This window comes from Pristiophorus japonicus, chromosome 3, assembly GCF_044704955.1.
Source record: "Pristiophorus japonicus isolate sPriJap1 chromosome 3, sPriJap1.hap1, whole genome shotgun sequence".
Taxonomy (NCBI): domain Eukaryota; kingdom Metazoa; phylum Chordata; class Chondrichthyes; family Pristiophoridae; genus Pristiophorus; species Pristiophorus japonicus.
The window spans coordinates 68002471-68016573 of NC_091979.1; the positions used below are offsets into that span (position 1 = coordinate 68002471).

At 41.6% G+C, this 14103-nt stretch overlaps 1 protein-coding gene across 2 annotated transcripts in view; it reads right to left on the minus strand.

Annotated features, from left to right (window-relative positions):
- The window catches only part of rab3gap1 (RAB3 GTPase activating protein subunit 1), a 101142-nt gene that overhangs the window by 12114 nt on the left and 74925 nt on the right, over positions 1 to 14103 (minus strand). For both annotated transcript variants that reach the window (XM_070875421.1, XM_070875420.1), the window contains exons 19-22: positions 13200 to 13427; positions 1790 to 1886; positions 1504 to 1607; positions 1294 to 1409 (exon numbers count right to left, since the gene is read on the minus strand). In XM_070875421.1, the coding sequence (XP_070731522.1) occupies positions 1294 to 1409; positions 1504 to 1607; positions 1790 to 1886; positions 13200 to 13427 (545 nt within the window). The remainder of the gene's footprint in view (positions 1 to 1293; positions 1410 to 1503; positions 1608 to 1789; positions 1887 to 13199; positions 13428 to 14103) is intronic.

Genomic DNA, 14103 nt, shown 5'->3' on the forward strand with positions numbered 1-14103 from the left:
GTGATATCCTAATATAGAATTTAAGATGAAACCTCTGACAATGCTTCTATTTTAATACCGCTGGTAAATAAAGTACAAATGTGACTGTAGATTGCACCCAAGAGTTATTTGCTGATGTAATTAAGAGCCCTAACTTGATGTGACACAGATTTACACAGACAGTTCCCCACAATAGAAAGGTCCTAGTTCTGCAATGCAATCAGGATAAGGTGCCAAGCAGAGGCCGCTTGCCTGCCCAATTGAACCTGAGGAAGATGGAGGAGAATACTGCCAGCCCAGCCCCTGGGTCACTTAAATACTTATTTGTACCCTGGATCAAATGGTTCTCAGCCCATTTGACAGGAAAATATTATAGAAATCAAAACATTAATGCTGTTTGAAACCCAATATAGTTTTAATAATTATGCCTTAAGGTTCAGCATTATAAAGCAGAAAATATTGTATCAAAGTATTTATCGCAGTCTCAGAACAAACCAGTTTTATTTTCATTTTGAAATCTATCTTCAGTATTTAAAAAGTTAAACAAATTGGTCAGCTAACTTTGTTTTCTGTATTTAAAACAAAACTTGAATCTTATAAACTTGTCTGTGGCTGTAAATTTGTAAGGACCACAAAACATCAATATTTTGGGCTTCTGCCATTTGTCAGAAAATTATATCTATAGCATCTTTTATAGCTCAATACAATTAATTAGGAAAAAGATAATTAGAATGGTCACCTAAGCATTAGAAAACAACTACTATCAAGCTAGTGAGGATAGAGCTTTGATATAAAATGAAGAACAGCAACTTACATTTATATAGTGGTAAAACATCCCAAGGTGTTTCACGAGCACCATCAAACAGAATTTGACACCAAGGCACATGCGATATTTGGACAGGTGACCAAAAGCTTGGTCAAAGAAGTTGGTTTTAAGGAGCGTATTAAAATTTTGAGGTAGAGACGGAAAGGTTCAGAGAGGGAATTCCTAGGCATATGGTACGCTGCCAATAGTTGAGCCAAGAAAACAGACCCAAGAAATGTGATGTTACATACTTACATGATCATATCACTTCTCATAGACCTTTTTTACACTTACGCTGTGTTAAGAAGCTTTTCTATGTTTTTGGAATTACTTAATCTTTCTTAAAATGTTACTTAAATTACAATCCATTGATCCAGTGTAGCCCCAAATACTGCACAAGATTATTCACTGTCCATTTCAGGTTTATCCAACTGACAAAGTTAGTAAGTATATCAAAACACATTATCAGTTACCGATTAGGAAATAAACCAATGTAATATATCTTTTACCTTTCCAATTCTTCACGTTCATCTTCTTTTTCACATTTCTTAATTCCAAATTTGGCTTGAAGTGATCGAGATCTTGCAATAATGGCTTCTGAAGCGATTATCTGACTAATTATTTCCTATATAGAAAGTCAGATAGTTACATTTCCCTATTTTCTAAAGGGTCCTTTTGCCTATTTGAAAATCTTAAGTGGTAATGTCAGCAAAACTTACTTCCAATTTTTTGATGTCAGGGTTTGAATATCTTAAAAGTTTGCTAGCATGAGTAATGATCTGCTGAATTATTTTTCTTACAGAGGGGATATCTTCCATAGATTCTGTTGAAGTTGGTAAATAAATAAATAGCACCATTAAAACAAAGATAAAGCAATATGCATGGAGACCAGAAACTATTTTAAAAGCATAATAAACAGCTAATTAAGATTTAATCAATCATAAACAATTACAAGTATTTAAACCTGTTAATACTTTGTTATATAATCTTACAAAACTGTTTTACCTTCTTCTTTAACCTTCAGCAGCGCAGCATGCAAGATGCATGGTAGTAAATGCCTAGTCAAATCTGCAGGTTTCAAGCCAACTAAGTAGTGGAGAACCTGAGAGAAAACATATGCCCCATTATCTCAAGTGCATAGGTCTAAATCTGAAGATAAATACAATTTAAAATATGGCTAAAAATCCATCAGTAAAACTTGTAAATTACATCTACCCTCCCCCACATACACAAAGAACCTTACAATTTCCTTCTGTATATCTTGTAATGTTCAATAAAAACAGGCCATTCAGCTTTGAAAGATGATGACTAAGAGGGAACCTCAGAGGTAGAACAGATAAACCTGGAATACAACTTCAAGCTGAAATAGTGACAGGCACAGAAGTCCCATTAAATGGAAAGGAAATTTAGGACTGTTAACAAGTTCTTCAAAAAAGGAGCACTCAATATATATAATACACTTCTGGGTAGCGCAGTAGAGGCAAAAATTCTGGCATCATTTAAGAAACAGTTGGATGAAATGATTGGATGGCTGCAGGTTAGACAGTAGTGTTTTTCTGGATGGATGAGCTAGGATGGGTTAGTGGCTTTTCCTACCAGAATCTATCCAGTGATTGTGATTTTCTTTAATATAACGTTCTGTCTTCTACACTGAGATTTCATAAATTACTGGGATACGTTTTGCAATTTGTGAAGAGATGTAAAAAGTATTCAATACTTTCCTCCATGCTCCATTTGGCAATTAACAGGAAAAAAATCCATGTTTTTAAATCCAGAATTTCCTTATAACTCAGTTCTCTGTCACTAGGGATCAACCTTGTGGCTCTTGCTTGCACTGTCTCCAGAGCTTAAGACTCCCTTGTGGCTTTATAGTTGTTGTAATCAGTGTGTATGTTTTTCTTTTGAAGTGTGAAGCATTGTCCCTACAGTATTTATGAGGACATTGGTTCTATTATCTTCACAGTCCAATGACTTCAGCTCTAATAAAATATCATTGTTTTACCCTCCTGTGAATCATATGACAACAACAACTTGTATTTATATAGCGCCTTTAATGTAGTGAAACGTCTCATGGGGGTGGGGTGTTGTGGGGTTGGAGGAGATTACAGAGATAGGAAGGGGTGAGGCCATGGAGGGATTTGAAAACAAGGACGAGAATTTTGAAATTGAGGCGTTGCTTAACCGGAAGCCAATGTAGGTCAGCGAGCACAGGGGTGATGGGTGAGCGGGACATGGTGCAAATTAGGACATGGGCAGCCGGGTTTTGGATCATCTCTAGTTTACGTAGGGTAGAATGTGGGAGGCAGCCAGGAATACATTGGAATAGTGAAGTTTAGAGGTAACAAAGGCATGGATGAGGACTTCAGCAGCAGATGAATTGAGGCAAGCAATGACGTATGCCATGATGATATACCACTAAACATAGAAAATAGGTGCAGGAGTAGGCCATTCGGCCCTTCGAGCCTGCACCACCATTCAATGAGTTCATGGCTGAACATGCAACTTCAGTACCCCATTCCTGCTTTCTCGCCATACCCCTTGATCCCCCGAGTAGTAAGGACCACATCTAACTCCTTTTTGAATATATTCAGTGAATTGGCCTCAACAACTTTCTGTGGTAGAGAATTCCACAGGTTTACCACTCTCTGGGTGAAGAACTTTCTCCTCATCTCGGTCCTAAATGGCTTACCCCTTATCATTAGACTGTGACCACTGGTTCTGGACTTCCCCAACATTAATAAGAACATAAGAATTAGGAACAGGAGCAGGCCATCTAGCTCCTCGAGCCTGTTCCGCCATTCAACAAGATCATGGCTGATCTGGCCGTGGACTCAGCTCCACTTACCTGCCCGCTCCCCATAACCCTTAATTCCCTTATTGGTTAAAAATCTATCTGTGATTTGAATATATTCAATGAGCTAGCCTCAACTGCTTCCTTGGGCAGAGAATTCCACAGATTCACAACCCTCTGGGAGAAGAAATTCCTTCTCAACTCGGTTTTAAATTGGCTCCCCCGTATTTTGAGGCTGTGCTCCCTAGTTCTACTCTCCCCGACCAGTGGAAACAACCTCTCTGCCTGTATCTTGTCTATCCCCTTCATTATTTTAAATGTTTCTATAAGATCACCCCTCATCCTTCTGAACTCCAACGAGTAAAGACCCAGTCTACTCAATCTATCATCATAAGGTAACCTCCTTGTCTCCGGAATCAGCCGAGTGAATCGTCTCTGTACCCCTTCCAAAGCTAGTATATCCTTCCTTAAGTAAGGTGACCAAAACTGCACGCAGTACTCCAGGTGCAGCCTCACCAATACCCTGTACAGTTGCAGCAGGATCTCCCTGTTTTTGTACTCCATCCCTCTCACAATGAAGGCCAACATTCCATTCGCCTTCCTGATTACCTGCTGCACCTGCAAACTAACTTTTTGGGATTCATGTACAAGGACCCCCAGGTCCCTCTGCACTGCAGCATGTTGTAATTTCTCCCCATTCAAATAATATTCCCTTTTACTGTTTTTTTTCCCTCACAAGGTGGATGACCTCACATTTTCCGACATTGTATTCCATCTGCCAAACCTTAGCCCATGCGCTTAACCTATCTAAATCTCTTTGCAGCCTCTCTGTGTCCTCTACACAACCTGCTTTCCCACTAATCTTTGTGTCATCTGCAAATTTTGTTACACTACACTCTGTCCCCTCTTCCAGGCCATCTATGTATATTATAAAGTCTTCAATCAAACCAGCTTCAGCTCTAATTTTAAACTGTCGACACAACTTTAGCTGCTCTGTCTATTATGCAGAGCCGCCCCGATCTGTGCCCCGTCTTAGCATCTGTTCCCTTAAAGAAAAAGGGTGGGGCTAACAAATCTAGAACCCCCTGGATGTCGAGGGACATACAGGGTAAGATAAAGGAAAAAAAGGGAAGCTTATAACAGATACCGAGAACTCAATACTGCAGAAACTCTATAGAGGAGTATAAAAAGTGCAGGGGTGCAATTAAAAAAGATATCAGGAAAGCAAAAAGAGAGCATGAAAGAATGTTGGTAAGAAGAATCTGGGAAAACCCAAAGATGTTTTATAAATACATTAAGAGCAAGAGAGTAACTAGAGAAAGAGTGGGGCCTATTAGAGACCATAAAGGAAATATGTGTGTGGAAATAGAAGACTTTGCATCTGTTTTCACAAAAGAGAGTGGTGATTTGCAATGAGGGAAGAGGAGTGTGAAATATTAGATGAGATAAACATACTGAGAGGAAGTATTAAGGGGCTTAGCAGCTTTGAAAGTGGATAAATCCTCAGGCCCGGTTGAAATGTATCCCAGGCTGTTAAGAGCAGCAAAAGAGGAAATAGCAGAGGCTTTGATCATCATATTCCAGTCCTCTCTGGCTACGTGTGGTTCCAGAGGACTGGAGGGCTGCTAACGTTGTTGTACCTTTGTTTAAAAAGGGAGAAAGGGATAGACCGAGTAATTACAGGCCAGTTAGCCTAACCTCAGTGGTGGGAAAAGTATTGGAAAAAATCCTGAGGGGCAGGATAAATCTTCATTTGGAAAGACATTGATTAATCAAGGTCAGTCAGCATGGATTTGTTAAGGGAAGGTCGTGTCTAACTAACTTGATTGAATTTTTCGAGGAGGTAACCAGCAGGGTCGATGAGAGTAGTGCGTATGATGTGGTGTATATGCATTTTAACAAAGCTTTTGATGAGGTCCCACTGGTCACAAAAGTAAAAGCCCATAGGATCCAGGGCAAAGTGGCAAATTGGATCCAAAATTGGCTCGGGCAGGAAGCAAAGGATAATGGTTGATGGGTGTTTTTACGACTGGAAGGCGGTAATCAGTGGGATTCCACAGGGCTCAGTGCTGGGTCCCTTGCTTTTTGTGATATATATCAATGACTTGGACTTGAATGTTGGGTTTATGATTAAGAAGTTTGCAGGTGACACTAAAATAGGCTGTGTAGTTGAAGAAGAAGAAGAAAGTTGCGGAATGCAGGAAGATATCAATGTACTGGTCAGGTGGGCAGAACAATGGCAAATGGAATTCAATCTGGATAAGTGGAGGTCTAACAAGGCAAGGGAATACACATTAAATGGTGCGACACTGAAAAGTGTAGAGGAACAAAGGGACTTTGGAGTGCAAGTCCACAGAACCCTGAAGGTAGCAGGCTAGGTAGATAATGTGGTTAAGAAGGCATGTGGAATACTTGCCTTTATTAGTCGAGGCGTGGAATACAAGAGCAAGGATGTTATGCTTGAACTGTATAAAACACTGGTTAGGCCACAGCTGGAGTACTGTGCAGTTCTGGTCACCATATTACAGGAAAGATGTGATTGCACTGGAGAGGGTGCAGAGGAGATTTACAAGAATGTTGCCTGGACTGGAGAATTTTGGCTATGAGGAAAGATTGGAGATGCTGAGTCTGTTTTCTTTGGAACAGAGAAGGCTGAGGGGAGACCTGATTGAGGTGTATAAAATGATGAGGGGCCTGGATAGAGTGGATAGGCAGGACCTGTTTCCCTTGGCAGAGGGGTCAACAACCAGTGGGCACAGATTTAAAGTAATTGGGGGGAGATATCGAGGAGATATGAAGGGAAATTTCTTTACCCAGAGGGTGGTCGGGGTCTGGAATTCACTGCCTGAAAGGGTGATAGAGGCAGAAAATCTCACCACATTTAAAAAAATACTTGGATGTGCACTTAGAGTGCCGTAACATACAGGAGAGTTGGAAAATGGGATTAGGCTGGATAGCTCTTGGTCAGCTGGCACGGACACGATGGGCCGAAATGGCGGCCTCCTGTGCTGTAAATTTCTATAATTCTAAGTCCTCGCTCTCATTCTCTCCCTCTTTTCCACCCCCCCCTTCCCTTAGATCCGAATTACATTCTTCCCCATCCTCTTTGTGCTCTTTTACCCCCCGAGTTCCTGACCACCTGCCCTCCCCATCAGAGTTCCTGACCTCATCTCCCCTCTGATCCTTGCGCTCCCTCTCCCTCTCCCTCCGATCTCCTCTCTCCTGTCCAGTATCTCTCTTCCCCTTTGATCCTCTCTTTCCTGCGGCCGCCATTAGTCATCAGCTGTCCGAGACAATGCTCGGGGGGGAGGGAGGGGGGGAAAGAGTTATAGGGCTCTTGCCAAACACCATTCCAATTCGGATCGGATCAGCTCGGAGGTCAATACGACTCTGATGTCTAGTCTGTTCTTGAAATATGAATGTCCTTTTTTAGATTCACTGATACAACTTAGAGATTGTGAGGGACTGTTTTAAATACATTTAGTGTCTTTCCAAAATAGGTTGCTGTAAGAAGTTAAAGAAACATGGTCACCAAAAGAAGCAATGTTTGAGTACTTTTAGTTCAAAGTACTCACTCATTTTATATTGATAAATGATTATTGTTCAAGGCAAACCACATTTTTAAGTCATATATTTTCACTATTAAAATAGGTCTATACTTTAAAGAGTTATCTTCCTCGACTCCTTCAGTTTAAATAGACAAATTAGAAAAACCAACCAGACCCCGCACATTATTTCAATGACTTTATACGATGGAGGAACAAGATAAGATCACCCATGTGTACACGCGATAGGTCGAGATGATCTGTTAGTGAAAATTACCTACTTAAAATGGACAAAGGAAAAATAATTAAAAATAACTTCCACATATATACTCACATGTTAAATTGTACAAGCCTTCTCTCTAGTTCCTTTTAATTGTGTGATACATTGTTGGTGCATGCTGACTCCCAGAGACACTGATCTTTGGGATGAATTCCTGTGGTGTTTCCTTTGCGAGAACTCCATGGAGTTCATCCGTTGTTTTTTCAGGTACTCTTAAGTTTTCATCAGCAAGGTGTAGAGGAAAGGGTTGACCCAGCTCCTGACATAAGACGGTACCAACGATATAGGTTAAAAAAAAAAGGGATGAGGTCCTACAAGACGAATTTAGGGAGCTAGGAGCTAAATTAAAAAGTAGGACCTCAAAAGTAGTAATCTCAGGATTGTTACCAGTGTCACGTGCTAGTCAGACTAGGAATCGCAGGATAGCTCAGATAAATACGTGGCTTGAGGAGTGGTGCAGCAGGGAGGGATTCAAATTCCTGAGACATTGGAACCGGTTCTGGGGGAGGTGGGACCAGTACAAACCGGATGGTCTGCACCTGGGCAGGACCGGAACCAATGTCCTAGGGGGAGTGTTTGCTAGTGCTGTTGGGGAGGAGTTAAACTAATATGGCAGGGGGATGGGAACCTATGCAGGGAGAAAGAGGAAGTAGAATGGGGGCAGAAGCAAAAGATAGAAAGAAGAAAAGTAAAAGTGGAGTGCAGAGAAACCCAAGGCAAAAAGCAAAAAGGGTGATATTACAGCAAAATTCTAAAGGAGCAAAGTGTGTTAGAAAGACAAGCCTGAAGACTCTGTGCCTCAATGCGAGGAGTATTCGGAATAAGGTGGACGAATTAACAGTTAACGGATATGATGTAATTGGCATCACTGAGACATGGCTCCAGGGTGACCAAGGCTGGGAACTCAACATCCAGGGGTATTCAACATTTAGGAAGGATAAACAGGAAGGAAAAGGAGGCAGGGTGGCATTGTTGGTTAAAGGGGAAATTAATGCTATAGTAAGAAAGGACATTAACTTGGATGATGTGGAATCGGTATGGGTGGAGCTGCGGAATACCAAGGGGCAGAAAACGCTAGTGGGAGTTGTGTACAGACCACCAAACAGTAGTAGTAAAGTTGGGGACAGCATCAAACAAGAAATTAGGGACGCATGCAATAAAGGTACAGCAGTTATCATGGATGACTTTAATCAACATATTGATTGGGCTAACCAAACTGGTAGCAATGCAGTGGAGGAGGATTTCCTGGAGTGTATTAGGGATGGTTTTCTAGAACAATTTGTCGAGGAACCAGCCAGAGAGCTGGCCATCCTAGACTGGGTGATGTGAAATGAGAAAGGACTAATTGGCAATCTTCCTGTGCGAGATCCCTTGGGGAAGAGTGACCATAATATGGTAGAATTCTTTATTAAGATGGAGAGTGACACAGTTAATTCAGAAACTAGGGTCCTGAACTTAAGGAAAGGTAACTTCGATGGTTTGAGGCATGAATTGGCTAGAATAGACTGGCAAATGATACTTAAAGGGTTGACGGTGGATAAACAATGGCAAACATTTAAAGATCACATGGATGAACTTCAGCAATTGTACATCCCTGTCTGGAGTAAAAATAAAACAGGGAAGGTGGCTTAAATGTAGCTAACAAGGGAAATTAAAGATAGTGTTAAATCCAAGGAAGAGGCATATAAATTGGCCAGAAACAGCAGCAAACCGGAGGACTGGGAGAAATTTAGAATTCAGCAGAGGAGGATAAAGGGTTTAATTTAGAGGGGGAAAATAGAGTACGAGAAGAAGCTTGCCAGGAACATAAAAACTGACTGCAAAAGCTTCTATAGATATGTAAAGAGAAAAAGATTAGTGAAGACAAACGTAGGTCCCTTGCAGTCAGACACTGAAGGATATCCTTATTAGGCGGGAAATTGATGGGATTGAAGGCTGATAAATCCCCGGGGCCTGATAGTCTGCATCCCAGAGTACTTAAGGAAGTGGCCCTAGAAATAGTGGATGCATTGGTGATCATTTTCCAACAGTCTATCGACTCTGGATCAGTTCCTATGGACTGGAGGGTAGCTAATGTAACACCACTTTTTAAAAAGGGAGGGAGAGAGAAAGCGAGTAATTATAGACCAGTTAGCCTGACATCAGTGGTAGGGAAAATGTTGGAATCAATTATTAAGGATTAAAAAGCAGCACATTTGGAAAGCAATGACAGGATCGGTCCAAGTCAGCATGGATTTATGAAGGGGAAATCATGCTTGACAAATCTTCTGGAATTTTTTGAGGACATAACTAGTGGACATGGGAAAACCAGTGGATGTGGTGTATTTGGACTTTCAAAAGATTTTGACAAGGTCCCACACAAGAGATTAGTGTGCAAAATCAAAGCACATGGTATTGGGGGTAATATACTGACGTGGATAGAGAACTGGTTGGCAGACAGGAAGCAGATAGTCGGGATAAACGGGTCCTTTTCAGAATGGCAGGCAGTGACTAGTGGAGTGCTGCAGGGCTCAGTGCTGGAACCCCAGCTCTTTACAATATACATCAATGATTTGGATGAAGGAATTGAGTGTAATATCTCCAAGTTTGCAGATGACACTAAACTGGGTGGCGGTGTGAGCTGTGAGGGGGACGCTAAGAGGCCGCAGGGTGACTTAGACGGGTTAGATGAGTGGGCAAATGCATGGCAGATGCAGTATAATGTGGAAAAATGTGAGCTTATCCACTTTGGGGGCAAAAACACGAAGACAGATTATCTGAATGGTGGCAGATTAGGAAAAGGGGAGGTGCAATGAGACCTGGGTATCATGGTTCATCAGTCATTGAAAGTTGGCATACAGGTATAGCAGGCGGTAAAGAAGGCAAATGGTAGCTAGGGGATCTGAGTATAGGAGCAGGGAGGTCTTAGTGCAGTTGTACAGGGCCTTGGTGAGGCCTCACCTGGAATATTGTGTTCAGGTTTGGTCTCCTAATCTGAGGAAGGACGTTCTTGCTATTGAGGGAGTGCAGCGAAGGTTCACCAGGCTGATTCCCGGGATGGCTGGACTGACATATGAGGAGAGTCTGGATCAACTGGGCCCTTATACATTGGAGTTTAGAAGGATGAGAGGGGATCTCAGAAATATACAAGATTCTGACGGGACGGGACAGGTTAGATGTGGGTAGATTGTTCCCGATGTTGGGGAAGTCCAGAACCAGGGGACACAGTCTTAGGATAAGGGGTAGGCCATTTAGGACTGAGATGAGGAGAAACTTCTTCACTCAGAGAGTTGTTAACCTGTGGAATTTGTTAACCTGTGGAATTCCCTGCCGCAGAGAGTTGTTGATGCCAGTTCATTGGATATATTCAAGAGGGAGTTAGATATGGCCCTTACGGCTAAGGGGATTAAGGGGTATGGAGAGAAAGCAGGAAAGAGGTACTGAGGAAATGATCAGCCATGATCTTATCGAATGGTGGTGCAGGCTCGAAGGGCTGAATGGCCTACTCCTGCACCTATTTTCTATGTTTCTATACACACTGCGATGTGTGCGCACACTAGGTCCATGCAGCAGAGCTGGTCTCCAGTCGTCTTGGGTAATCCTTGCCATTGGACCAAGACCTAGCTCTCTCAAGCCCGTGTGGTGGCTGGTGTGCAACGGCCAGCACACGTTAAAAAAAATCCACATGCAGGCATCTTCCACCCTGAAGGACGTAGTTCGGGTCCTTCATTGAAACACCTGTGAACTCATCCTTTTTTGGCGTGGAAGCAAGTCATCCTTGTTTCGAGGGACCGCCTATGATGATGATATATGCTTTTAAGTGGCTGCCGTTGCTGTTGTAGTAAAAGTTGTTGTAAAATTTGCCCAAGGATAAAAACAATCATATTCAAAGGAGTTCATGGCCTACTCGGTACAAAAAAAAATTAGAGGGAAAATTGCTATCCATGTCCTTGCCCCTTCTCTTTAATTATTACTTGATAAATATTCATCTTTTCTTTCAACGGCCAATATGGATACCAATACTGCATCCATCAAGGTTTCTGGTAGGACATTCCACGTAACAACTCTCTAAAAAGAATTCTCCTAAGCTCTCTTCATTCTTTCCGTAATGATCTTAAATGTATACCCTCTAGTTACCAACTCACCAACCAGTGAAAATAGTTTTACCTTATCAAAACCCCTCAATTTTAATACCTCATAGAATCATAGAAGTTTACAGCACGGAAAGAGGCCATTTCGGCCCATCATGTCCATGCCAGCCACTAAAAGGCTATCCAGCCTAATCCCACCTACCAGCTCTAGGTTCGTAACCCTGCAGGTTACGGCACTTCAGGTGCACATCCAAGTACTTTTTAAATGTGGTGAGGGTTTCTGCCACTACCACCCTTTCAGGCAGTGAGTTCCAGACCCCCACAACCCTCTGCATGAAGAAATTTCCCCTCAAAACCTTCTACCACTTACTTTAAATTTATGCCCCCTGGTTGTTGACTCCTCTGCTAAGGGAAATAGACCCTTTCTATCCACGATATCTCGGCCCCTCATAATTTTACACACCTCAATGAGGTCTCCCCTCAGCCTCCTCTGTTCCAATGAAAATAAATCCAGCCTATCTAATCTGTCCTCATAGCTTAGCTTCCTCACTCCTGGCAACATCCTTGTAAATCTCCTCTGCACCCTCTCCAGTGCAATCACATCCTTCCTGTAATGTGGTGACCAGAACTGCACTCAGTACTCCAACTGGGGCCTAACCAGTGTTTTATACAATTCAAGCATAACCACCCCCGGCTTTTGTATTCTATGCCTTGGCTAATAAAGGCAAGCATTCCATATGCCTCTTACGAAACTTCTCTTAACCTTCTTTTGATTTAATGAAAACACGACTCCCTTCAAAGCCTCTCATGCTGGCATCAGGCTGGCTGCTCTTAATTAATCCATGTCCTTCTAATGAAATTTTAATTGCATCTCATATTAAGCCCTCTACAACGGTGTTGTCCAATAAAGATTGCTAACTAGCCACAAGGGTGGCTACAGCGACACCATTTTAGCCACATGTGCTAATTTTAGTAGAAATCACCTTACATAGATTCACACAACATAGACAAATGTACTTCCCATGTATATTTACTTAACTAACTTCTACCACCATTCAGTAACTGAAGAAGTAAAACACTCAATGGTCAAAAATCGAACATTCACTCTATTTTTCGTCTTACTATTTTACCAATAAACGCACGAAAAACGTAAGTATACGCCATGCAATTAGCTGCACAGGGCTAGTGCCTAATGTATTGAACAAACCTGCTCTCTTGAAGCTTTCCTATTACCAATATTAAGTTATAGTTACCTGGTTTATCCTTTTTGCTTTTCTTTATAAAGACAGCTTTACAATCCTCTGGCATAACTGCCATGTCCAAGGATGTTGAGAGTCAATTATTTCTGCTCCGACTTCCCTCAGCATTGTACAATGCAGGACAACAGTGCCTTTTACACCTTGAATTTCACCAAATTTTTCAGTGCTGCCTCCATAACTATTGTTATCCTATCTAATTGTTGCAGCTGCTGCTCTTGTATCTTTCCATTTCTAATATCATACTCGTGTATAAACTGAAGCAAGTACTCACATTATGCCTGTCATACCTTCAGGAGATTTTCTTTCTCATCTCTAATTCTCTCTAGTCTTTATTATTTTACTTTTCAATTATCTAAGATCCTTTACTATTTCCCTTTATGTGCCCTGCAGTCTTTCTTCATACCTCCTCTAATCGTTTTGGCTTCCCCTCATTACACCATCACTAACATAACTATTAAAGTCAGTCATACCTTTTCAGCCTCCTTTGTGTCATCAAAGAGACGTCTCTGTCGTCGAGCAGGAATTGGCTTCGCCGTTTCCCATGCCTCCACCCACATGTTACCGGGGATTTTCATTCTGGCACTTAACTCTCCCTTGAGAATCTTGTCACCTGCTTCATCGGTCAATTCGTCCTCAATATAGTCACGTGGCGAGTACCACCTCACAAAATCTTCCAGACAACAGCCAGGGTTTGCAGCCTGAGAAAAAAAATCAATTGGGTCACAAAATAATTTTTCTACTGTAAAGTTACATTATTTCCTTTAAGATGTAGTTGTTATCACTCTGCAAATATTTTATTTATTGAAGAAAAATTACTTCATGTAAACCTTTGCAATAAAAGTCAGCATATTTTTGCTTTTATCTATTACCCTTCTCTCCAAAGGGTTACTAACTCATATTGTTCTACAGTTGTATGAGCACCAGGAGCCCTCCAGTAATTTACCCAAGCAGCCATTTCACACTGTTCCTGAACCTTCAATGTTTTATCCACAAGGAGCCCCAAGTCCTCTCTTGCTCTGTAACATTACCAGTTGCCTCTGCATTGTATGCACATGCTTGGAGTTACCCAGACTCAAGTGCATAATATTGTTTTGTGTACTTTATTTAGAAAAATAACACGAGCGAACTACTCAAGCTTACACAACCAAATTCTCTGCATAACGTACACATAATATGCTGTGAAGAAATCTCTTAACAGTGCACATTACCCAATTGTGTGCACACCACTTGTTCTTGCAGTGTATTCTGAACAGCTCTGTTCCTGCACAATTCTAGCTCATAAAAATGCATTTTATTTAGGAATCAAACTTTTGTAGGAATTATGGGCCCAAGTTTCGGCCTCAGTTGCTCCTGATTTTTTGGAGCAACTGGTGT